This window comes from Natrix helvetica (genome assembly GCF_964273705.1).
Source record: "Natrix helvetica genome assembly, chromosome: Z".
Classification (NCBI taxonomy): domain Eukaryota; kingdom Metazoa; phylum Chordata; class Lepidosauria; order Squamata; family Natricidae; genus Natrix; species Natrix helvetica.
This window is the reverse complement of record NC_138554.1, coordinates 25593074-25620821: the sequence shown is the minus strand read 5'-3', so window position 1 is coordinate 25620821 and position 27748 is coordinate 25593074. Positions and strand designations below refer to the sequence as shown.

Genomic DNA, 27748 nt, shown 5'->3' with positions numbered 1-27748 from the left:
TTCAAGAAGATAATCAATTACCCATGAGTTGGGTTGGTTATTACCCGTCATGTGGTAGTTTTCCAAAGAAAAGCATTTCCCATTTCTAATATATATAAAGCCACTAATGCAATTTTTAAACTACCTTTCAATTAGAGCTTTTTGTCTAAATTTATGCACAAGTTCTTACCTCCTCCTTCTCTGCTGACTGCAGATCTCGCCACTCCTCAATCACGTGTGCCAGGTCCACCGTGTTCATGGGGATACGGATCTCACCAATGACATCATGCTTGGAGAAACGGTCAAAGTCGTAGACGGCCATGACGAGAATCTTACCACCGAGTTCTGAATAAGGGACCTATGTATTAAACATAATGGAGATACAGGGCTAAATTATGGGCACTTTCGGTTGAGCATTTGTCGGTAGGTGAGGGATTAGAGGTATGAAATGAAGGGAAGCTCCATAATAGATGATGGGAGACCAGAGCTAAAAAGCAAGGTGACAAGGAGCATGTAGAAGAAATGTATTTGTGTATTTTTGTAACTTTGGTGAAGAGAAAAGAAACATGAACTTACTTTAAAGGTGAAAGATTCATTAAATGTAGGATTGAGAGTTTTGCGATGAACTTTGGTTTCAAACTTTTTCTTCTTCTCTGGAAGCAGGAAGACTTTGACATAAGGATCAGAGGTGCCCCCAATGTCCAGCGCTGGGAGGTCAGCAGCTTGTATAATACCCACAACCAGCTGGGGGAAAGGTTTAAAATGAAAGCATTCAAAGTTAGGAAAATGCCTTCCATTGAGCCAAATCATTGGTCTATCCAACTCAAGATTTCTCGGTTCCTCTGAGTATATTTTAACAAACAGGAATTTCCTCATGCACCTTTAAACATGTCATTGTCATCACCTTACTCTATCCACAACATTTAAAAAAGTCTAGATAAGGTTATCCTCTAATTCTAATTTTTCTATACTAACTATTGTCTTTTTTCTCCCACCCATTAAGGAGGTAAAGAGAATGTATTTTGTGATAGAAGTTGACCACTAAAAACAGTTAAGGTGATGGGGAAAAAACTGATCTTTTCCAATTATTTTTTGGAAAAGGTATGAGCTGGGGTTAGAACCTGGAACTTTCAAACATAAAATGTATATTATTTTGCTGAACTCCTGTATGGCATTTCCTTGTACCTTTAATTTCAAATATTGCCAATAGGATAGGATGAAATGACTGTAACTATTGCAGCTAAGTAATACAGTTAATGAAAGTAAATGGCCTAGCTGTCCTATTTTATGGTGAAATAATCCTTCATTTGATTGAATCCTTTTGGAAATTTATCTAGTTCAAGTTTTAAAAGAAGACACACTAAAAATGCTCATCCAGAATTGGCAGCAGAAAGAGGACAGTGACCTGGTCACCATCTCTCCCATTATAGAAAGCTCTATTGTACTTCCTTTTACATTATAGTAATTATTTTTCCACATGTATCACTATTCATAAATCAGAATGTGCAAGTAACTTTGCAGAACCTGTCTTTTCTTGACAGTGCATTTCTTATTTTCTGGATGGTGCTTCAGCAGCTTCCTAAACTGACAGGAACCCGAAGATTAATCTGCAACTGTTTGAAGCTGAGACACATGTTCACCTTGCCCACCTGTGTGCTCTGAAAGTCATAATCGAGAGAGTACTGGAGTTTCCCCAGCTTCTCCTCTGGCTTCTCCACTTCGGATTCCTGTAACAATGATGGATCTAAGTCCTCAACCTCTGGCTGTACCTGGAAGGAAGGAAATGGTCAAAATAATCAACAGAGAAGCATTAGGAATTAAGTAGATGAACAACTTCTGCATCAACTTTTGTTCAGTCTCATTCTTTATCCAATTTTTAATCCTCCATATATGTTGAGACACCATGTCTCAGAATTTGAGTGCCATCCTGCTTGGCAATTCTGGTGGTTATAATACTTGAAAGGCATCAAGGATGGGGAAAAGCTGGTTTCAGTTGATCAGATGTTATGTGGACCCTGATACAAGTATTCAGTCAGTGCTAGGTTTACATCAACTTCAGTGTTGGGTTGCCAATTTTTTTACTACCGATTCGGCCACATTTGCGCATGCGCTTGCGTGACATGGGTGGGCGTATCCTCCTGCTGCCGCTACTACCAGTTTGCCCGATCTGGGCCGAACCGGGAGTAACTCACTTTTAATCAACTTGTATAGGCTCCTACATCATCATAAATTCCACTCATTGTGAATTTTCCCTTCCATCATACATAAATCTATCAGACAATGCTGATCTTAACAAATGGATGTTATTCAGATGTCAAGTCTTTCAATATTTTAATGCCTGTTTTCCTGTTCTTTAGAATTTCCTCTAAATTCTGGTGAAAAAAGAGACTTAGTATGAGAGTCTTGGAAGCAATGAGAAAATATACAATAGCAATGAGAAAAAAGACCTCACACATGGAGGGGGCAACCTAATATTCCTGCTAACACTGATCAGATGAATTAGTGCAATTATTGAAGGAATCGGAACAAATAAAAGATGGAGGAAGAATTACTTTGTCACTGGTAGCAATGCAAATAAAATGGTGGAGAGGATGCTGGAATAAACATTTTGATTCCCTGATCCTCTCAGAGCCAGCTTGGCTTAACATAAATAGAACTTTCAAGATGCTGCATTCTAGTCATTGACTCTATGGTTTTCTTCTATGGAAGAAGAAGCTTTATTGTAGCATTCACAAGTTTAACATCTTACAATCACTAATTAGCTGCCTTCTGGGCAAAAGAATCCTCAAAATTGAGCTGTATTTCCTATTCTCTGTATGAGTATCTCTCAACCTCAGTGACTTAAGTTGCGTGGAGAATTCTGGGAGATGAAGTCCACTCATCTCAAAACTGCTAAGGTTGAGAAACACTTCTGTTTTATTAGGCCTGTATTTTCCCCTTGTAAATATAGAACCCCAGGGATTAATGATGTGAGACTGAGAAAATATTATGGAGAAGACAAACAGCTCCTTCTTTTCACTAGTTTGATTGCTACAAAAACCTCTACAATTCATATTCCCACTTCATTCTTTTGTTTTTACAAATGGATCTGCACTCAGAAAAATCCATGAGTCAAGTGAGTCTCCCTGTTAATGGCAGCCTCCTCTACAATGTTATGATTTCGAATTTGAGATGGGGGAAAGGCCAAGGCTTCCAAGGAAAATGGTGAGCGTTCTTCCACCTTGCATCTGCCTGGTTTTTATTTCCGATAAGGCCCCATTTCCTTCCTTCTCAATTCTGAATTCAATTTTCTTTATCTCAAGACTGCCTCCTTGTGTGACATTGTTCAGAACACATTTAATTGAAACTATTCTGCTTGAGTCAAGAATCAGTGCTGTTTACAGAGTTTTCCAGAAGGAAAGGGCTTTGGACAGCCTCTCCTCCTCCTGCATCTCCCAGGAATTATAGTTCTTCATCTTGCCCCTAAATCAGGTTATTGTCATTTGTTCCAGCAGTTGCCTGCTGTAATGATATTTTCTTATCATTGCTTCATCTGCTCCACTATGACTTTTCTGGTTGGACAATCATAGCTAACATTCCTTCCCCCTGTTACCCACAGTAACTTGAAATACTAGCAACAAAATGTGTGACCTTCTGATATTCCCCTAGACTAGAAGCATTAATCTCAAGGCCTACGGGCTGGATCCGGCCTGTGGGGTGCTTAGATCTGGTCCACAGGGTCATCACGGAAACAGCGAAGAACCAGCCCATGGTGCCTCTGCCAATGAAAGTGGAGAGTGGGAGGGCTGTGCCCAGACTCCGTTTTCAGCCGCAATGGCCTCCTGCAGCCCTCTGCCAGTGAAAGCGGAGCTTGGGGGGGGGGACGCAGGATGCCGCCTTGGCTGAAAACTGAGCCTTGACAAATGACATCGAGTTGGCCACATCCACCCCGGCCACACACGCCAGCCACACACCTGGCCCCCTGAAGTCAAACACAACCCTGATGTGGCCCTCAATGAAATTTAGTTTGACACCCCTGCCCTAGACCATAGTGTTTTCTGTATGTTGCAAGCAAAAGTCCTCAAATATGCTATACTTAATTCTGGGAGATATTTGGGAAACAGCAGACATTTTCTCCACTTTTGAGACTCTGTATTTGACCCACTACCCTCTTCTCAGGCTATTGGTTTTACAGCACAATTTGAAGTCGGCACGGTGGGAACAGGCTCATTTGAAGGACAAACTCTGGCCTTTGCCCCAAACATGCAACCTCTGATCACTAATAACTGGTTTTGAAGTCAGGGAGGTTCCTTTATGCAAGATGTGTAGATCCTCAGTTTGGGGAGCTGTAGGGAAAAAAAACTCACTGATCACCTTATCAATGTAGCTTTTGCCCAACTCCTTCACTTCCTTCATGTTGATTTGTGCCTTGACTTTGTCTTTGCCTTTCTTCCCTTTCTTCTTCTTGCCACAGCATTTTTTAAAAACGCAGAAGCAGCAGCAGAGAAGCAAGAGGCCAGCAACAATGAGAATGGTGGCCAAGGCCCATGGTGGTACTAGAGTAGACGGAAAAGGAGACCAGTGAAAGGAGATGCCACAGATTCCGGAGCAAAGAGGTTGCCTCATGTTATATCACTTCCTACTTAAATTTGACTTTTCCTAATTATCACTCATGAAGCTATGAGCTATGCCGTGCAGGGCCACCCAAGATGGACAGGGCCTAGCAGAGAACTCTGACAAAACGTGATCTACTGGAGAAGGAAACCCTTCTCCAGTATCATTGCCATGAAAACCCCATGGACAGTTAGCAAAAAAGGCAAAAAGGCCTGGAGGAACGTTGTCCATGGGGTCGCGATGGGTCAGACACGACTTCGCAACTAACAACAACAATTATCACTAGGAATATCTAATGGGCCTTGGCTGATCTCAGGCTGATCTTAATAGACCCGGTTAATAAATGGATGAGTATTGAAGTCAACACAAGCTCAAGAACTGCCAGCTGCAACTTCACAAAGTTGTATATACAATAACGATAATCTATTTATTTTAGATGTCAGCCTAAACATCTAGATGACTGTGTAACTAGCCATTATAATAAATAATAAATTTATTATGAAATTATAGGTCTTAATGTGTCAGAAGGGAGAAATTATTAAACATTTGTGGAATCCCACATTTTATGCAGCAACCTTTTCTTGTTGATTGAGAAATCTAATGAATCTATAACAAATATTAGCTATATGCTGCAGTAGAAATATGAAAGGCCAAGGTTCTGCTTGACAGGGAAATGGAATGAACCATTGCAAGTTATATTTAAATGGTAAAAAGTTACAGCGAGTAAATGAAGTGTTGTATCTTGGTGACTATGCATAGGAAGATGGGTGAGAAATGTTAGAATGTGAAAATGTTGGCTGAAAGTTAATGCATAGTAGTTGGTCTCCCACAAAGAATGAATTTTTGACAAAAGAAGTTCCGCCATCTTTGTTATAAGAAAAAGAGAGGGATATATTAGAAGAAACATGATCATGTTATGTACAATGGAAATGGAGTATTAAAGAAGTGTCACATAAGGGCCTGAATAAGGCATGCAAGGGCCCGGCTTATTGGCCTTTAACATTTAAATGGCCATAACCTGTGCATTTTCTGTGCTTCATGAAAAATGTGCAGTGTTTGAATTGTAAGCCACCTAGAATCATTGACTCAATCAGAGAAAGAAAGAAAGAAAGAAAGAAAGAAAGAAAGAAAGAAAGAAAGAATGAATGAACTGACATTGCAACAACTGCACAGCCTGTAGCTTTGGTGGCCCAAAGCTACAGCTACCAAAGCTTATAATTTTGTGGAATTATAAAAAATAGCCTTACAAATAATCAGTATTAAAAATAAGGCTATGTATAATAAAGTACTGAAAAATCCAGTCATTTGATTTAAATAAACCAGCCTTGGTAGTTTCAATTGGATTCACCCTCCAGTTTGAAATGCAATATTGGAAACAACCTAATTTCACCTACTTGGCAGTTTCCCCAATTTGTTCATGAATTTTTCTTTTATGTTTGAAAAAACATTCTCCTTGGAGGGCATCTCGGTGGCATTGATGGAGGGTTCCATCTGGGATTCTGTCACTTCTGAATCTATCCTGGCTGACCTCCGTGCTGCATTCATTGTGGAATCTGGAAAGTGAGAATGAAAAAGCAGATAATTTATGTACTCTCTTGACAATTGTTATAGGTTTTAATCTAAATCTTTGATTTCCCCTCCTCTTCTTTTAAAATTAAATAATGCAATCTAAGTCTTTACAAGGGCGTCTTCCTTCTGTTCCTCATAACCTCCCTCCTTCTGAAATGATGTTTTTAATTTCCCCCTGCTTCTATATAGAAGGAAGAAACAAAGAACAAGACGAGGTAGAGTTTATCAGAATCGTTTTGCATGACTAAGAGGTCTGGAGGTTGTTCTCTTTCCTATTTTCTTCTCATTATTTCCTGTCAATGGCCAGGGTAGGTTTGAAACCCCAAGCACTAAAATATCTCCTGGCGTTATATTTAAACTGGCTGCTTTATTTCTTGTAAAAAAAAAAAAAAAAGATCCAGATGGTTTTTAAAGTACTGAAACGGACTTTAGATACAGGCAATCCTTGACTAATAAGAGTTTGTTTAGTGACCATCCAAAGTTATAGCAGCACTGAAAAAAGTGACATGAATATTTTTCACACTTATGTTGTTGCGGCATCCCCATGGCCAAGTGGTCAAACTTCAGATGCTTGGCAACTGACTCATATTTATGATGGCTGCAGAGTCTCGGGGTCACATGATCACCTTTTTGACTTTCTGATGAGCAAAGTCAATGGAGAAACCAGATTCAGTTAATTGTATTACTAGCTTAACAACTGCAGTGATTCACTTAACAACTATGTCAAGAAATATTATAAAATGAGGCAAAACTAACTTAACAAATGTCTCATTTAGCAACAGAAATTTGGGCTTAATTATGGTCTTAAGTTGGGGACTACCTGTAATGGAAAGAACGAAGGGTAGATTTGCTGCTCTTTTAGGATGCAACAATACTGAAGAATTGAAATATCTTTGTAATATCTCCCTATGTGGCCTGGTCCTAATACTATATTGAAGCAAATATAACAGAACATAGGAGCAAAGCAATAGAGGAAAGAAGATTGAGTTCTACCTTGTATTTTTTTCAAAATTGCATTCTGACAATAACACCCACAACCTTTTATCACTCCTAGCTCTGGTACCAAGAAGTATTCTGCTGATAGAGTGCAGGATTAAATAATAATAATAATAATAATAATAATAATAATAATAATAATAATAATAATAATAATAATAATAATAATAATAATAATAATAATAATAATAATAATAATAATAATAATAGTCTCAAGGACCATAAAAGTCTTGGGCTTAATCCATCTTCAACTCTTGTGGTCCTCTCTCTCATTTTTCATTGAGGAGGATTATATAATTTTCAACATTCTTCTAAGAATTCAAGAGATCCTTTAGATGAAGTTAGACATCCATTATTTGCTTTTAGATGTGTGGCAACACATCTAAAAGAGCAACTTCATATTACAACTGGATATTCTCCAACACAAAGGGCATTTTAAATACTTAGAACTTAGAATAAAGTGGATCGAAACTCCTGTCATCCTTAGTGATAGTTGCAAGTGTTGGGTTTTACCAACACATCTGAAAGACACCAAGTTGGGGATGTTTATGGCAGTAAACTTTATTTTCATCCACTTCTTTTTAGTTCATTCCCAACATTTCTTCATTTGGGCTTCATTTTCCATTCATTATTCCTGCAGTTCATTCTTCTCTCTCCCTCCTGATTTCAACTGAGTTCTAAGTCAGCTCCTGCTGCCTGTATCTCAGTGACATACATTTGTTCCTCCCATTGTTGGCCAGGAAATTGGACCTACTAAGTTTCAGGGAGCTTAGGAAATGTTCATTTTAAAGCCAATTTTTAAAAGGAGACAGCTTTGAATTCAACTTTGTAGAGCCTTCCAGCTCATCAGCTGGCCCTGGTTTTCTCTCATCCTCCCACAATGACCTTTCCACAAACTGTACACTCTGCTTCATGCTGTTCATTCGGTCCAAACAGTGTCTCTTACGTAAAGCAAATTAAAATAAACATGAAGGAATGGCAGGAGAGGAGAGAGTTATTAGCACAAATGAGACGCCTGACTTTTCCCATTCAGTTTTGCTCTTCCACTCACTTTAAGTATAAAAATAAATGGAGCTTCTTTTCTTTTCTTTTCCTTCCTTCCTTCCTTCCTTCCTTCCTTCCTTCCTTCCTTCCTTCTTTCTTTCTTTCTTTCTTTCTTTCTTTCTTTCTTTCTTTCTTTCTTTCTTTCTTTCTTTCTTTAAATTTACTCTACTGCAGCCACCCCAAAAGACCACACTGAACTCAACCCTCTCTACTTGCCTGCCAGCTCACCTGTCAACCTACTCAACCAATCTGCTCCTTGACCTCATCTGTCCAAAGAGATCTTTCCTGGTACACAATTTCGGCCTAGATCCCAGTTGCAGCCCGGATGTAGAAAACCAAATGACAGAATAAATTATCCATGATTAACTTTCCACAAGTTACGCTTTTTATTGACCTTTAAAGAAAAATTAAACAGTCTCCATTTGTTATTTGAAGCATTACAATCTGTGGTACAGATTTACTTCCCCATCTCTTCTTTGTGAGAACGTAACTGCATTGCCTCGAGCATAAATGCCTCTCAAGATTGGCACTTTTAAAATCAATGGTCTGGCGCCAACGCATCCATTCATTTGCTAAATGGAAGCCCTTCAAGCTTCTGATTTCATTCCCATCAAACACAGATCTGTGTTTCCCCCTGTGGTTTGTCTATACAACATACACATCCAACTTCAATCATTTAGTTCCCCTCTCTTCCACTGGTTTATTCCAATTGTCTTACAAACTCCCTCAAAGTATTCCAAAGACCATATTTAGTCCTTGTATTGCCCATTTTGATTTAGTTTTGTTGCACTGTTATATTGCAACAGAGTGCCCAAGATTATCAAAGCCACCCTCATCATGAAGACCACGTCTAAGCCAACTGCTCATAGATTTTAAATCATTCTAAAAGTTGCCAGGAGAAATGGAAAAGGTTTAAAAGGATATACTCTGGTACTAGAGCCTTTTAGCCGTTTTCCTCCAACAAGCAAAAGAGGAAGCTGAGGTTCAGTGGAGAGAATGGAATTGCTGCTTTTCAAAGAAGCCACTGTAGTATGTTTCTGTGATGGAAGACAGATGCCTTCATGATCTGAAAGGAACATCCAGACTTCCAGAAACATGCCTGCAGCTTTTTAGCAATTTGGAGGCCGGAGATCCCATAAAGAACAGAAGGGCCAAAGGCAACAGAAGAGACAGCAACTGGCAACTCTATATAGTTAGTTAAGCCAAAAATTCTGACAGATGAGTGGAGGGCAAGCATCGTCTAGCTAATGTGAAGTTAAGATTTTTTTTTTCCATGCAGGGCAGGAGGGAATAATTAAATTAAACAAGCATCTTGCTAATAGAGGAGAAAAATGAAAAAGAACATACAAATAAGCAGTAAAAGAAACACACACATACAAACAAGCAAAACTAGAATCCCGAAAGCAAGCAAAGAGCAATTTTGGAAAACAGAAAGATTTTGTAATATAAATTCACTGTAAATAATAACTCACAATCTGAACAATTTAAGATTTTAGCTTCTAAATTATTGCTGATATACACCAGGCCAAAAAATGTCACGATGAAGCATTATGAAGATGATAAAAAGGCTTTGATTGTGTTGATCATATCAAGCTGTGAAATGTGTTTAGAAAAATGGGAGTCCCTGAATATCTCATTGTCCTCATATTCTCATCTTTCCTGTTACCTACTCCTATGGGCATTTTATGACTATCATTTTGTTGGTTGTATCTTATGGTTTATGATTTATCACTTTGCTGCTTGCATGTACACTGAGAGCATATGCACTGGAGACAAATTTCTTGTGTGTGCAATCATGTTCCTCTTACATTCCATTCCATTCTATTATCTATATATGGGTCAGGAAGCCACAACATAGACAGAAACACAATTGATGGAATAGATTTGCTCCAGGTCGGCAAATGCACAAGACAAGACTATGTATTCTCCCTTATTTATTCAGTTTATATGCTGAAAATGTTTTAAAGGAATTGGGATAGGAAGAAGATGAGTGTGGTTTTAAAGCATCAATAACTTTGCTATTGACAGCATTACTTTAACAGCTATAAATGTAAAGATTCTGCAAACTCTAGTAATGAAAGTCAAGAAGTACAGGTGGAAAATGAGACTATAAAGAAATCCAGACTAATAACAGCAGGTATAACATCCAACCCAACAAGGAAGATATTGAAGTGGTAAATGGCTTTTGACTTTTAGGTTCAAAAAGTCAAGAAATATTCCCAGAAGAGCCATGAAGACCATGGAAAAGATACACAGATGCTCCTAATTCAGGGATGTCCAATCTTGGCAACTTTAAATCTTATGCACTTTAGCTACCAGAATTCCCCATCCAGCATCTTTACATTTTTGGTTGTTAGAGTAATGCCATCTATATTGCAAGGTTCAGATGGTAGTTGAAGTCCATAGATCTTGAAGTTGCCAAGGATGACGTTGCCTGCTGTAATATGTCTGTATCTACAAATATCAGGATACTGTACGCAATGGCATTCACTGTGACACTCTGTGGAAACAAAAGTTGGATTTTGAGGAAGCAGGATTGAAAAAATAATGATGATGCTTTTGATGTTGGAGAAAAAACTCATGAGAATACCCTGGATACAAAAACTAACTGCTTATAGAACAAATCAATCCAGAGAGACCAGGCTTATATTAAACCACTTTAGACACACTATGCAGAAACCCAGCTCTCTGAAGAAGGCTATAATGCTGGGAATGGCGGATGGAAAGAGAAGAAGGGAATGACCAAAGCAAGATGGATGGACCCAGTTACAGTGACAATGGGTACATCATTGGAAGACCTGAAGGACCAGTTAGGGGCAAACAAACCACCAAGGAGAAAATATATCTGTGCGGTTGCTAAGACTCAAATTTGAGTTTAATTAACATAATTTCTAAACAGACTATTCATAAAATAGTTGTGCTCTACTAGCCAATTTTTCTCGATTGCCTGGTTTGTTGATATCTATCTATCTATCTATCTATCTATCTATCTATCTATCTATCTATCATCTATCTATCTATCTATCTATCTATCTATCTATCTATCTATCTATCTATCTATCTATCTATATCTCTATCTCTCTATCTCTCTCTCTCTCTCTCTCTCTCTCTCTCTCTCTCTCTCTCTCTCTCTCTCTATATATATATATATATATATATATATACCGGTATATATATATATATACTTTTAGCCCAAAACCCAGCCTGAAGATGGCGAGTGAGACCTCGCTAAAACGTTGCCAAGACAATCCCAATCTTACACGGGAAAAGAATACAACAAGACCAGTGTGTGTGTGTGTGTGCGCACGTACGCGCGTGTGTGTGTATTGATCATATCAAGCTGTGAAATGTGTTTATTCCATGTGCAATTTCATTTGTGTAATTAGTGGGTGTGCATGCGTCACTTCCACAAATGAAACTTCGCATGTGAGCATAAGTTGAGCTGCACCCACACATGTGCTTCCCAGTCACTTGCACGATCCGGTTGGGGACCCTTGCTTTAGGTGATCTTCCCTTGAAAAGTTATTTCAAAATTCTTTTCTCCCCCAATTGTATTCCATGCTGAATTGTGGTTGGGTGACTATTCCTTACATGAGTTCACATACCATACTGTGCTATAAACCATGCTTAACAGTTCACAATGGCTAAGTCCACAGTACTTGCCAGACTAAACCATAACTTAGTAAAAACTTAGTGCAGTAGGCAAGTTCAGAAGGCAAGGACTTGCAGGTAAAGAAATGCATCTCCATCCCCCAACTGAACCATAGCATACATGTGTGTATATGTGTGCACACATGTGAGAGTGGATCTGTAGCATTTGTTTGTATTAGCATATTGTATTTCCTAAGAGCAATAAGTCACAGCTTGAATCTATTATTGGGTTTTGGCCAGTGGTGAAATTCAAATATTTACTACTGGTTCTATGGGTGTGGCTTGGTGGGCATGGCTTGATGGGCGTGGCAGGGAAAGGATACTGCAAAATCTCCATTCCCTCCCCACTCTGGGGCCAGCCAGAGGTGGCATTTGACGGTTCTCGGAACTACTCAAAATTTCCACTACCGGTTCTCCAGAACCTGTCAGAACCTGCTGAATTTCACCCCTGGTTTTGGCTTAGCCTGATGTATAAATCAGAGATGTATTCTTTCTTGGACATTTCTGCTGTTGTTTCTAATTTGGTTTTATGTTCTATACAGCATACCTGCAGAGTTTCAAAACCGTAACAGCTAAAAAGGAAGGAGAACACATCAAGCACTGACCAAACAAACCATCATTACTTTACCTAACTACAAATCTGTGGCTGGATTTGCAGAACATGTTAAGCCAGAAGACTGTTCGTTTCTGCTTTAGCTTTTTGTGTGAATGTTGACATTGTAGTTTGTAATCATGACTTAGGACCTATATATTACACATGCTTGACAGCCTGGATTCCTTAAGAAAACAGTGGTTAAAGCAGTGACTTAGCATGAGATGAGGCAAGAAAACAATATTTAAAAACTGAACATAAACAAGCTCTCTTTCTGTTGCTGAGTATAAGAGTAAAATCACTGGATAGGAATTGTGTGCAAACAGATTTTGGCTCAGTATTAAAAGAAATGCCTAAGGTTTTTTTTGGCAGCAGAACAGATTGAGTCTCCTCCACTGGAGATAATTAAGCAGACACCAGATAGTTTTCTGTCAAGGATGCCATGAATTCATTCTGAATTAAAAATCCCTAACTGAGCAAAAGGCTAGACTTAATGACCTTCATGATCCCTGCCAAATACACCAACCTGTTGTTCTAGGTTTTTTCATTGTCATGCTAATTTGCTAAATATAAGATCAGAATGGGAAAAAAAGAGATTATGTTCCATTACATAGGGTAAATATTTTGCACCTTTCTCATTTTAGTGAAAGTAAACCCAAATCCTGTTTTACTCTAAAGGAGCATCAAATGAAACAGCATCTGGTTACCAGAACAAAGAGAAATCCGAGATTTATGCCAGGGAAGTGACAATGCAATGAAGAATGTGCTTTACAAATATATTTGGAGGAATACTGTAATATAATAGTGCGGGCCCTCGTACTGCACTTTGACTGCACTAAATCAAAGTGAATTGAATAACTGCTATTATGGTAAGGACAGCTTTAGTTACAAAAAATCAACAACATGGATAAAGCAACAAAAAACAAACAATTCCATTGGTTTTCTCTGATATTGCAGACTTCTCCCAGATTTGCCTGCAAAATTATCCCAGAGTGTGAGACTGAGGGCGAGGCTGAACTAAAAACCAAACAAAATGACTGCATAAAAATGAAGAAATAAATAATATTTGTTTGAACAGCGGTTGTTTTTTCCATGAGAGCATGCATGGTGGAGCTACAATATCCCTGAGTGGTTCCTTGCTTCCTCTTGTGTGCAAGCATTCAAACACACCCCTTTTGCATAGCTTCTCTCTATTGTGGCAAGCCAACACATACCTCAGGAAAGCTGCCAGAATGGGAGAAAGGAACATTGGAAGAAAGGAAAATGCAACCGCCATGGCTCTCCGCTTTACAAAACGTAGCAATAGCTGCTAATTGGATGCAACCACTCCCCAGACATTTAACAGAAGCACAGCAAATTGAATAAATAAATAAATAACATTAATAAATTAAACAAACAAGCCAACTTCAAGAAGGCAGGTGCTGGAGGCCAAAATGACAAATAACAGAAGCAGGGGAGTGTTGCTCAGAATTTCAGGACCTCGGACAGAGGCACCATGTAACCAGATTGGGATTATGCAAGGTTCCCTTAACTGGGGAAGCAAATTCCTTTCCTCCTAAATTCTCTCTCCGATTCTCCTTCTTTTTAAATTAAATCCTACAAATCCACCACATCCACCATCTCCTCTGACTCTGTTTCCTTGCAAAGCACACTTCCACCATTAATTCAGCAATAGCCCTCTGCTTCTGGTTTTAACAAATTGCTGAGAAAGGCATTCCTCTCCTTTTTTGCCCCCCTTTTCCACCATCACCCCCCATCACCACCTCCAGAGACCTTTAGCGCGGGTATGATTTCCATCCTAAATAATTAACAAGGGACAACAGAGCTGGGTGCAAAGGACCAGAAAACTCAAAAGGGGCAGCTATTCCAGATGATCCACAGTGCGTGCTTATCTCCATTTCAGCCAATCAAACGGACAGATCTATTTCTTCTTCTTGGATAGCCACATTCACCTTGTGCCAAATAGGCCAGCACAGACTCAGGACCTTACAATAAACGTTGCAGAAGTAGAATCTCTTCCATGCAAGCCAACTTGCCCTCATCGTTGCTCTTTTGCGAGTAGGAACATGTCTGCAATGTTTCAACTTGAGACATTTGGCTTCCTTCTTACTTCTCTCAGCCCCAAATTCTGCCTAGGGTCATGTGGATGAAGGCTATGATCTGACTCTCAGCACCAATCGCTTGACTTGCTTGCTGTCTGCAGATGCTGCTGATCATTGATTGATTTTTGTAAATGCGATTGTATTTATATGTTACATCCAGTTTCACATAAAAAACACAAACAAACTCAAAGCCAATAAATAAATAATGAAGCAGGATTTATTTTCTGAGAGCTCTATTGTTGATTCTTTGTCATTCTAAAGGTGGTCCTTGACTTAACAACAATTCATTTAGTGATCGGTCAAAGTTACAACAATACTAAAAATATGACTTACGGCCATTTTGGACCATAAGTCATTTTTAACTTTGAAAAGCATCCCCTCTATAAAAACATATAAGGAAGATGTCATACAATAAGCACCAGAGCCCATACTGCAATAGTAACAGCTGCCCCCTTTTGCAGTCAGTTCTACTTGGTTCTCCCCACTTAGTATTTCTAGGGACATAATGATGGCTTAACCATACATGAAGGAAACCTAAGCAGCTTGTAGTAGCTATGAACTATTAGATGAAATAAAACCAGACTGTTTGTTGGAAACTAAGCTAAAGTGTATAGTAAATAGCAATAGGAATAGCACTTAGACTTATATAATGCTTCACAGTACTTTATGGCCTTCTCTAAGCAGTTTGCAGAGTCATCATATTGCCTCCAACAATCTGGGTGCTTATTTTACTGACCTCGGAAGGATGGAAGGCTGAGTCAACCTTGAGCCGGTCACGATCGAACTGCCAAATTGCAGGCAGCCAGCAGTCAGCAGAACTAGCCTATAGTACTGCATTCTAAACACTGCACTATCACAGCTCTTATGTTTGGGACACATAATGTGAAGGCAAAAATAATACTGGAAAAGCTTAATAAAGTACTTGGAAAAATCAATCTACAGTGGTATCTTGGTACTTGACTGCTATTAAACTCTTCAAATTTGGTACTTGACACATTTTAACATGAACATTTTGTCCCAGTACTTGTTGTTTGTTTGGTACAATGCACAAGCTAGAGTTTGTCAGCATCAGCTTCCTGTGACTCATTACCCTTCCCAGTGGAAAGAAAGGGTGATGTGTTAGTCACATAGTTTGTTTGATATTCATATTTAGCACTTGGTTGCACCTCCCGGAACCAATTAGCAATGAGTTCTGAGGTACCACTATATCGAAAAATATGTAATTGATGATGCAAACAGAAGAAGAAACTAGTGACAGACCATCTTAGCAAGAGCCATGCCCTTGGTTCCCAGGAGAAAGTATTTTGTTTTGGCTACAAAACCACAGCTATCACTATTCCCCCCCTCCCTATCCCTTAGCTCCACTGTGGCAACACTGAAGCCTGAAAATGGCCTTGGTCAGGTCAGCTTCAGGGTTGACATGCAGACAATGTTGTAACCAAAAATAAACATCCCTTACAGGTACTGCTGGACAGTAATCTTTAACTGATTTAATTCCCCCTCCCCTTTACTTATAACTTTCAACTCTTTCCATTTTTGGTAATTTCAAAGAAGTTGGGGGGGGGGGAGTAACTTTGTCTGGAAATTTGAACAGGAACAACTTTTAAAAATCAAACTGTACTTGTTAGGTCCACCTCATTGATGCATGTTGTTTTATGAGTGCCACTATTAATAAGATAATTATCATCATTTATTCTTTCCAAATTTATTTCCCTTTGAGCTCACTGTTAACTGTTGTTGTCCCACTCAGGGATGGATGGATGGATGGATGGATGGATATGCATACATTCCATCTAAAAAGTAGACTAAAGTCTGTGAAGATTATGCAATGTAAATATATTCATCTCCAAAGGTTTTCTTGCTGCTTGTGACAAATTAGTCCATTCATCACTCTTTAATCTGAAAGGTTGTATAAATATCCTTTTGATCAAGTCTTAGCAGGACACAAAATCTGATGGTACTTGCTACACAGGGTTTAGAAATACACAAGATTAAATTTAGGGTCTTACATGGAATGGGAGACTACCAGATCTGTAGGCAGGATAGGAAGTCAGAAAACCATCTCTGAAAAAGGCAGTACGACTTCCTACCGTTACAATGCTTCTGAAGTCACCAAGAACAGAAGAAGACTTTAAGCAAGTATTTGATCTTCCCACCTTTTTAGAAATGCAGCACTGAGAGCTTATTTCTTTTGTGAACAGATGAAATGGCTCCCAAAAAGATACAAATCTAAATATTACAACACGATTTGGGGAGAAAACCCCCAAGTTTGGTGCAGCAGGAATTGGTACAACTCTCTGCCTGGCTTTCTTTGACTGATGAAGCTGCTTGGATGAGCAGCGAAATATCTCAAACCAACAACAAAAATTAGTTTGAGTGCAATGACTCAACCTTCAGACAACTCTGTCTGGATGACTGTGAATCTTCATCGACATAACACTTCACTTCTTAGGAAATAATTAGTGCCCATGCTTCTATCTTGGACATCATCCTAATAATGTGTTTGTTCTTTGGGTTGGTTGGTTAATGATTTTCGAAGTTTATAATGTAAAACTGATGATTGCTCATAACAATATTAAGGCTGCACCCCGACATATGATTTTATTGTTTCAGATGGAAAGAAGAAGAAAAAATCTTAAGGTTTTCCATGAAAGCAAGGAGAAAAGTTTCAGTTCAGCCTGCTCATTGATGTCCTCATGTTCTATTCATAGCAATTTTTTAAATTGAACCAGAAGAATGCTTGCAAGTTACATTCCCAAAGTACAGCCTGAACTAGCACATGAAGACTGCGCTTAAAATGTCTATTTTATTAATTGATGGTACATTTACTATATCAATAATACAGTTGTGGATTTGGAAGGTTACCTAGGCCATTTGAATCCAATAGGAGCATGGAGTTGAAAAGAGCTACATTAGGCCATTGGAATGCAACATTTTGTTAGATTCATTGCTTGCTGGCTCCAACTTTCCTCTCGCTAACATCAGTTTAAAGAGCCAAATCTGCTCTTACAAGTAGAAATAGCACTTAGACTTATATAGTGCTTTATAGTGCTTTTACAGCCCTCTCTAAGCAGTTTACAGAGTCAGCCTATTGCCCCCAACAATCTGGGGTTTACCATTTTACCCATCTCGGAAGGATGGAAGGCTAAGTCAACCTTGAGCTGGGTAAGATTCGAACTGCCAAAGTGCAGGCAGATGGCACTCAGCAGAATAGCCTGCAGTACTGCATGGTGCCACTGTGCCACCGTGGCTGTTATTAGATAGTTCTTGATTTACAATAGTTCATTTGGTGACTGTTCGAAATTACCTCGTACTGAAAAAAAGTGACTTTTGACCGTTTTTGACATTTAGGACCATTGCAGTGTCTCTATAGTCACGTGATCAAAATTCAAGATGCTTGGCAACTGACTCATAGTTATGACGGTTGCAGGGTCCCACAGTCATTTTTGTGACCTTCTGACAAGCAAAGTCAATGGGAAGGCCAGCTTCACTTAACAACCTTGTTACTGACTTAACAACTGCAGTGTTTATTTAACAACTGTGGCATGTAAGCATTTAGAGCAAAACTACCTTAACAAATGTGTCACATAGCAACAGAAGTTTTGGGTTCAATTGTGGTCTTAAGTCGAGGACTACCTGTACTGAACAAGTTTGTCCTCGACTTACAACTGTTCCTTTAGCGAAGGTTCAAAGTTACCACTGCAATGAAAAAACTGACTTACAACCGGTTCTTGCACTGAGCAACCACCTCATGATCAAAATTTGGGTGCTTGGCAACCAGAATATACTTACAATGGTTGCAATGTCCTGTGATTGCAAACTTCCCATTTCCCTGCAAACAAAGTCAGTAGGGGAAGCCGGAGTTGCTTTACAAGTGTATGACTCACTTAATAACTGCAGCAATTTGTTTACGAACCATAGCAAAAAAAGATTGTAAAATCAGATGTGACTCACTTAGCAACCACCTTGCTTAACAATGGAAATTCAACTTCCAATTGTGGTCCCAAATTGAGGACCAACTGTGTAAAGATTTCCAGGTCCTCTGTGATTGATGCTGTGTCCTGACGTCATCCTTTTCCCCTGGACACATTCCCCGACCCCCTCTGGTTTCCTAGATGAATGCACAGTGACACCATTCTTTTCTGAAGAATTTTCAAAGATGCCTTTTCAACCTCGGGGCCTATTCCTGTCAACTTAACCTCTGTGTCTCTCTTCCCATTTGCTCAGCTGTTATTTAAGATTATCGGTTTGGAGACAAGCAGAAGGGTGCAAAATATCCTTGCTGGAGATAGAAGTGAAAATGCAAGCATTGGCTGTAACCGTTGTTCATTTGGGAAGGATAGACTAACAGAACAGAATAGAATAACAGAGTTGGAAGGGACCTTGGAGGTCTTCTAGTCCAACCCCCTGCTCAGGCAGGAAAACCTTACACCACTTCAGACAAATGGTTGTCCAGTCTCTTCTTAAAAACTACCAGTGTTGGAGCATTCAGAATTTCTGGAGGCAGGTTGTTCTAACGGTCAGGAAATTACTCCTTAGTACTAGATTGCTTCTCTCCTTGATTAGTTTCCATCCTTTGCTTCTTGTTCTGCCTTCTGGTGCTTTGGAAAATAGATTGTCACCCTCTTCTTTGTGGCAGCCCCTTAGATATTGCAATACTGCTATCATGTCTCCCCTAGTCCTTCTTTTCATCAGACTTGACATACCCAATTCTCTTCATATGTTTTAGCTCCAGTCTCCTAATCATCTTTGTTGCACTTGTCTGCATTCTTTAGAGTCTCAACATCTTTACAACAATCTCAACGTCAAAGATTCACAAGCTTTCTTCTGGATTAACTGAGAGATCTTCTCCCATTAGAACTGATATTAGGGAACAGATCTTCATCCATGCTTATGAAATAATTTCAAAAATTGTAGGTGGGAAGTAATTCAGTAGCCCAATTTCTCCTGTCCTTTCTTTGTAGGAAGTTTAATCCCTTCAAGCCTGAAATTTACTCATCCACTTTAAAACTATCCAGATCCTTTCCCAGGATTGAACTCAGGAGGGAAGGCAGTGTGATTTTAAACAAACCAACACAAACAAATTGTGAACAAAGGAAGGAATGGGCTAGCCATGTGCTAGCAAAATCCAGGCTCATTGTGTTTCTTCCTCCTCCATGGAAAGATAAATATCTTTAGATTAGCTGCTCTAATTATTTTTGGGCTGGTCAGCTCAAGCACTCTTGCTTTTATTACAGATGGCAGGAAGAGGAATTAATTTCATTGAACATAGAATAATAGAGTTGGAAGGGACCTTGAAGGTCTTCTAGTCCAACTCCCTGCTTGAGCAGGAAACCCTATGCCATTTCAGTCTAATCTCTTTTTGAAGGCCTCCAGTAAGGTTCCAACTTCTAAAGGCAAGCTGTTCCAACGTTTGATGCTCCATTATGAAATTTCTCTTTAGTTCTAGATTGTTTCTTTTCTTGATTAGTTTCTAATTATTGTTTCTTGTCTTGCCTTTTGGTGCTTTGGAAAACAATTTGATCCCCTCGTCTTTGTAGGAGCTCCTCAAATATTGGAAAAGCGCTATCATATCACCCCGGTCCCACTTTTCATTAGACTGTAACCAATTCCTGTAACCATTCTTCATGGCATTAATCAATTCTTCATGCCTTAACAAATCAGTTCTTGATTTCATGGCAGCCCCTTTGGGTCTCCAGCTCAAGCAATCATATGGGCTGCAAATATCCAGAGGACCATTTGATGGCAACCAAGGCTGAAAGAAATCTCAAATGCATGGTTCCATCTCATGGCTATTTGGAGCTCTGCAGCACCCATAGGCCAGTGTTTCTCACTCTTGGTTCCTTTCAGATGTGTGGATTTCAACTCCCAGAATTCCCCAGCCCACAGCTGAAAACTGAACCCTTGATGTCCACCATTCTTTTCATGTTTTTTTCACTCTTAGAATACTCTCTCTCTCTCTCTCTCTCTCTCTCTCTCTCTCTCTCTCCCTCTCCCTCTCCCTCTCTCCCTCTCTCCCTCTCTCCCTCCCTCCCTCCCTCCCTCCCTCTCTCTCTCTCTCTCTCTCCCTCCCCCCCTCCCTCCCTCCCTCCCCCCTCTCCCTCCCTCCCTCCCTCTCCCTCCCTCCCTCCCTCCCTCCCTCCCTCTCTCTCTCTCTCTCTCTCTCTCTCTCTCTCTCTCTCTCTCTCTGTGTATATATATACCTGCTGTGCCCAAAAATGGGAAGGAGCATACTGCTTCCCTTTTGCCTTCAGCTCCACCCTAGGAGCCTTCCAGGCAGGAAACCATTTTCATGTTGCCAGAAAGCCATACCCTTACTGGGATTTGAACCTGGGCTGCCTAACATGTAAAAACAGCCCAGGTTCAAAAACAATGCAAAGGCTCAGGATGTTACAACGCAGCCAACCCCCCAGGAGGTTGCAGCACAGGACTCAGGATATCACTACAATAGAGCTCAGGATGTCATCACACAGCCCATTACCCAGGTCATTACAACACAAAAGAACAATAGGCACACAGCCAGTACCTTAGCCACACAGGATGTTACAAAACAGCTGACTAATCTGCAAACATCAACTCCATCAACTAATCAAGATGTTATAACATACATATATACACATACATACATACATGCATACATACATATAAATGTATGAATGAATAAATAAAATATTTATCAGCACGAATGCAACACAAATGTAACAATGCAACATTAAAAAAAATGGCTTTCTGCCTGGATGGCTCCTAGGGTGAGCCGATAGACAGAAAAGGGAAGCAGTATGCTCCCTCCCATATTTGGGCATACCAGAGGTTGTGACACAATACATATACATACATACATACACATACACAGAGAGAGAGAGAGGGAGGGAGAGGGAGACACAGAGAGAGAGAGAGAGAAGGAGGGAGGGAGGGAGGGAGGGAGAGGGAGAGGGAGAGGGAGAGACAGAGAGAGACAGAGAGAGACAGAGAGAGAGGGTGGGAGCTAGAAAGATGATAAAGAGCCTCAAGGCTAAATTGTATGACAAGTGGTTGATGGAGCTAGATGTATCTAGCCTATTGAAAATAAAGGTTAGTGGGGACATGACCAGCTGTCTTCCAGTACTTGAGGGGGTGTCACAAAGAAGAGACTTATTCTCTAGGGCACCGGAGGGCAAGACAAGAACTGATGGGTCGAACCTTGTCAAAAAAAGATGCAACTAAGGGGACATTTTCTGACAGTGAGAGCAATTAATAATGGAAAAGCTTGCTTCCTGAGGATGTGGGTACTCTATCACCCAGGTTTTCAAGAATAGACTGGACAAACTGGACTTTTGGCTGGGATAATGTAAGGCCGTGATCTCTGTGGGCATGTGAGCCATCACCCCAGCTCAGCTTCATGCACGGGCGCCTCCCATCAGCCAGCTAATGCGCAGAGGGCAGGGGATGCAGCCCCCACCCGTGGCCCATTTTTGCTCCCAGGGAGCTGCAGGGTGGCCTTCTAGGCCCAAAATGGATGTGTGTGGGGTGTGTGGAATGCACATGGGGAGGGGGAGCATATGTGCATGTGTGTGTGTGGGGGCTTTCATAAGGGCGTGGTGGCTGCGGGGGGTGGGTTGGCACGCGACAATTAAAAGGTTAGGCATCCCTGGGGTAAGGTCTCCAGCCTTAAGCAAGGGGTTGGACTAGGAGACCCCTGAGGTCACATCCAGCCCTATGATCTGAGGTTTTGCACTCTCACGATGAGATAAAACTTTGTGTCTAGGTATTGCTATCCAGAATATCACCTGGGGGCTGTTTAATTTAAGCTGCTTAACTCCTCTAGTTGTATTTTTTTATGCATAGAAAGCCTCATTTCATTTTATAAATTACTTCCTTAATTGTACAATGTATTGTTCCCATACAAGGAAATAAAAAATTAGTAATGTGACTTTTTCTTGAAAAAAATGCCAAGATGACCAGCTTCCATGGCTCACGGAAATGTTGTCTATAAGCAAGGAAGTATCTTTTCCTTATGGACATACTTTCATTCATATGCATATAATCAACTAAAACAACTACAGGTGGGCCTCAATTTACAGCCATTCATTTAGTCATCATTTAAAGTTACGACAGCATTGAAAAAAGTGACTTACAACCAATCCTTGTACCGTACTTACAATCATTGCAGCATCCTCATGGACACATGATAAAAATTCGGGTGCTTGGCAACTGGTATATATTGGAACATCCCATGGTCATGTGATCGACATATGTGACCTTCCTTTCTGGCTTACAATAAGCAAAATCAATGGTGGAAGCTGGATTCACTTAATGATATAAAGTTCACTTAACAACTGCAGTGATTTGCTTAGGAAAAAGGGCCATAAAGCCTACTTAACAATTAAGCAACAAAAAGTGGTCCCAATTTTGGTCATAAGTCAAGGGCTGCTTATTAGCCTAGTCTTCAATTTCTCTTTGTGAGCAAATGCATCCAAAGAACTCAAATCTGGGATTCAGAAGCAGTTGTGTGTGATTCTCAGAAATCGGAAAGTTCATTTTTCATAGTAGGAACGTTGCAAATTAGTCACGACAAATTTATTTATATAGTGATCTTAGCAAATGCTGCTTTAGGAATGCTTTGCTCACTGGAGCCCAATGAGGGTATCAGGAAAATAGATGCAAGAATCTACACAGAGAGGAGTCATTTAAGTGGAATGGGCAGTATAAAAATGTGATGAATACAAAATAAAAAATATATTATAAATAGCATGCTGAATGTCTCCAAAGATACTCTCCAAATTTTCTGGGTTGCCAGCATAGGTAGAGAAAAAGTAAACACAATGCCATGCCCAATAGCACTCAGTGGTGGGATTCAAATTTTTTTACTACCAGTTTAATGGCCATGGCTTGGTGGACATGGCGTGGTGTGGCTTGGTGGACGTGGCTTGGTGGGCTGGCAGGGGAAGGATATTGTAAAATCTCCATTCCCTCCACACTCCAGGGGAAGGATACTGCAAAATCCCCATTCCCTCCCGATCAGCTGGGACTCGGGAGGCAGAGAATAAATGGTGGTGGGTCCAGTCAGAGGTGGTATTTACCGGTTCTCCGAACTACTCAAAATTTCCACTATTGGTTCTTCAAAACTGGTCAGAACCTGCTGAATACCACCTCTGAAAAACATGCATTTCATTACACTCATGAATAGAGAAAAATATTTGACTTGGCTGATAGCCTTATCTATGGTTATTAGTTACGATAGCAGTAGGAGAAATGTCTTAACCATAATCTATACTTAGGCCTTGATTTAGTTAGTTTACTTTAACTATGATTGATTTAACCCTAATGGCTAACTTAGGGATACAGACAAACAAATCTTTGCCAGGCATGATCTACCATGTTATTTATGGCATGGGGCTTTGGTAAAACTCTTCTCCATGATGAATACTAAACATGCCTTAATGTGTGGTACAAAAGAGATACAGGTAGTCCTTATGACAAAAATTGAGCCCAAAATTTATGTTCTTAAATGAGACATTTGTTAAGTGAACTTTGTTCCATTTTTCAACCTTTCTTGCCACAGTTGTTAAGTGAGTCACTTCAGTTAATAAGTTAGTAACCCAGTTGTTAAGCGGGTTACTTTGACTTTGCTAGTAAGAAGGTTGCAAAAGGGATCACATGAGCCTGGGAGAGAAAGATGAACCAGTTGCCAAGCATCTGAACACATGATTGTGGGGATGCTGCAAAGGTTGTAACTGTGAAAAACAGTCATAAGTCACATTTTTCAGTGCTGTTGTAACTTTGAATGGTCACTAAATGAACTGTTGTAAGTCGAGGACTACCTGTAATTCATCATGATCAATTTTGAAATGGAAGAAAAGGTGATTGAGGGTAGCCAAGACATATTTATCTTTAGTCCTGTACTTGTGCCTGGAAGTATGGTTGTAAATGATGGTTGTTAAGCAGGTCGCCATGTCACTGTACCCAATTTTCTAACCTTTTTGTGGTGGTTTTTAAGCAAATGTGACTGTGGAAAGTTGCAAATAGTCTCTGTTCTAAATAATGTTCCACTTCCGCTATAGCCTCATGAAGCATCACATAGACGGTATCAGAATGTAAAGAGATGACCTCCTCCTTCTCCTTCTTCCTCCCCCTCTTCCTCTCCCTCTTCTTCCTCCTCCTCCTCCTCTTCTTCCTCTTCCCCCTCCTCTCCCTCTTCTTCTTCCTCTTCCTCCTCCTCTTCTTCCTCCTCCTCCTCTTCTTCCTCCTCCTCCTCTTCCTCCTCCTCCTCCTCCTCCTCCTCCTCCTCCTCCTCCTCCTCCTCCTCCTCCTCTTCTTCTTCTTCTTCTTCCTCCTCCTCCTCTTCTTCTTCTTCCTCCTCCTCCTTCTTCCTCCCCCTCTTCCTCCTCCTCCCCCTCTTCTTCTTCCTCTTCCTCCTCTTCTTCCTCCTCCTCCTCCTCTTCTTCTTCCTCCTCCCCCTCCTCCCCCTCTTCTACTTCCTCTTCCTCCTCCTCTTCCTCCTCCTCCTCCTCCTCCTCCTCCTCTTCTTCTTCTTCCTCCTCCTCCCCCTTCTTCCTCCCCCTCTTCCTCCTCTTCTTCCTCTTCTTCTTCTTCTTCTTTCTCCTCCTCCTCCTCCTCCTCCTCCTCCTCCTCCTCCTCCTCCTCCTCCTCCTCTTCTGCCATATCCGTCATCGGATGTTGGCGATCATGCTGGCAATCCTATTTTTATCAACAGCCCTATTAAAAAGTGCTGCTGAGTTTTGCCCAGTTCGTTAGATTTTGAAGCCATGATGTTCTTCTTCTGCCTGGACCTCGTTTGCCTTCGATTTTTCCCTGGAGGATTAAGTGAAGGATGCCATATTTTTCTGGGTGTCACATCGCATGTCCAAAATGTACTCTGGGAAAGCATATGCTTTGAGGGAGGGCCTGGAGCCCCACAGAGCATGCCCCCAAATGGCAGATTGGGGGCCCTTACCCAGTATGGCTTTTATGCTGAGATGACGAGTTGGAGGGAATCAAATACCTCCCCTGGACCAACAGGGCTGATGATGACAACTGGCTCATCAGTATCGACTGAAGGCAGAGACCACATTGGCCAGAACAGCTTCAGAAGACCAGCATATGGTGTGGTGGTGGTAGCCACTTCAACAGCGTGTGCCCGGCAGTGTAGAAAGCAAAGGGAAGACTACTGCACTATATATTTCCCAGAAAAAACATGTTAATGGCAACCAAACAAAATAATGGCCCTGAGTGCAGGCACCCCTTAAATGGGGCAGGGGTGCTAAGAATCTCTCGGTCCATTAGAAGCACGATAAACCCAAAACTACCAATTGGAATGTGGAATCTGGGAAAGCCTGTATGAATCTGGGAAAACACACAACACTATCCAAGAAATGACCAAATACAATTATCTCTACACTGTGAGTGAGTGAAACGCACCGGCCAGAAAATGGATAAAGACAAGAGGACAACTAACAAGTCAAGGACTCTTTTGTGACTGGTTCAACTATGACAGAATTTTTGAAAGATTTAAACTTGATTTTAAAAAATAGTTTTGTTTTTGCAGGAGCTAATTCTGAACTGGATGTCAGTTTACGTTCTGAAGTTGTCAGAATTTCAAAATCAGGTTATGAGTAGCTCAGGGGAGGCCCATCATAACTTCAAATGCTTGCTGAGTAACTGGTTGTAACTTGGGGGACCAAATGTATAATCAAACAGTGATACATGATCTGTGCAGTGGTTGCAGGAAAGTTGGCAAAATTAAATAAGCCCTATTGCTGGCTGGGAGGCAATTCCGTCAATGAATTTGGGAAACTTTTTGTTTTTCTCCAAGATCTGAAGCAAACCTTGAGGATGAATCCAATATATGGATTTTCAGACATGAATTTAGTGAGGAGCCACTAACCTTGCAAGTTGTTTTCTTCCTACCAAAATCCAAAGGCATGGCCACAAATAGCATAGAAATAGAAATAGCATTTCTATTAGTAGTATAGTCTTATATATCACCCCATAGTGCTTTACAACACTCTCTGGGTGGTTTAAAATGTAGAAATATTATTTGAATATTGCTCCCTATAATCTGAATCCTCATTTTACCGACCGCGGAAGGATGGAAGATTGAATCAACCTTGAGTTGGTCAGGATCGAACTTCACGCTGTTGTCAGAGTTAGCCTGCAATACTGCACTTTAACCTCTGAACCACCAAGGGGTGAAGCAGCTATTTTTCTAATACTTATTAAGCCCGGAGAATCACATTTCCACTTCGACCATGGAAAGAATATTGAACATATAAAAATAAGGCAAAAGTTCATATTAACATTATTCTAGTTTATTTGTATAAATACCAAAGGTTAAAAAAACTCAACTTTCTTCATGCCAAAGAACTGAATTCATTGTAAAATATCCATATTCTCTGCAGTAAAATTACTCCTTTTTATGACCTTGGGAATCCTTTCTGACTACAACTATCAAAAATTAGCCACATGGTTTTCTGCCATTTTAAAGTACAGACTGCTAAGTTAATGAAATAAAAGTAGCAAATGGGGGAAAATCTTTTATTCAAACTTCCTCAAATCCCCAAATAAGTTACCCATACCTAATCCACGTATCAAAGGATAAAGTCTATAAACCCAGATAGAGTTAATTAAATTCCAGTGGAACTGCCTGTTCACAAGAAAAACATCATAGGTGACATACTTACACACACACACACACCTCAAATGTCACCCTAGAATCAGCACATAAATATTTCCACATCCACAACAAGCTCCCCTATAAAACTGGGTCACTGTACCCCATTTCGCTGCAGCTGCCCCCAAAGTAAATCCCTCTGCTTTTGGGAATAAATATTTCTCCTTTCCTTACAGCGGTCTAGATCTCATTTTCATTTATTCTTGTGCAACCCCCAGCTCAAGTTGGTACCCTAAATTATTCTTCCGACAACTCTCTCTTTATACACTTACACATTTGAAAAGGAGAGCTATGTTTATCTACAGGAGCAAAAATAACAATAACAACAACAACCAGGAGGAGATTGGTAGTACCTTTTTCAGCCAACAAATCTTAATAGAAAACATAACGTTTTATGAGCAACAGCTGAGTTTATGCCTTTTAATAAAATCTGATGGTTTGAATAGGCACCAACAGACTCTGTGACACTTATTTATGTAAGCTATGTTGAATCCAGTGGATATTGCTTCCACACGGATGTAGAAAATGCTAATCATATTTTGTAATGCATGTCTTGAAAATATTTTAGCAGCT

General features: G+C 40.2%; 1 protein-coding gene across 1 annotated transcript in view; it reads right to left on the bottom strand.

Annotated features, from left to right (window-relative positions):
• SYT5 (synaptotagmin 5) overlaps positions 1-27748 on the bottom strand; it is a 40649-nt gene that overhangs the window by 6362 nt on the left and 6539 nt on the right. The window contains exons 2-6 of the mRNA XM_081970798.1: positions 5967-6125; positions 4333-4514; positions 1629-1748; positions 556-723; positions 170-337 (exon numbers count right to left, since the gene is read on the bottom strand). Of these exons, the coding sequence (XP_081826924.1) occupies positions 170-337; positions 556-723; positions 1629-1748; positions 4333-4514; positions 5967-6125 (797 nt within the window). The remainder of the gene's footprint in view (positions 1-169; positions 338-555; positions 724-1628; positions 1749-4332; positions 4515-5966; positions 6126-27748) is intronic.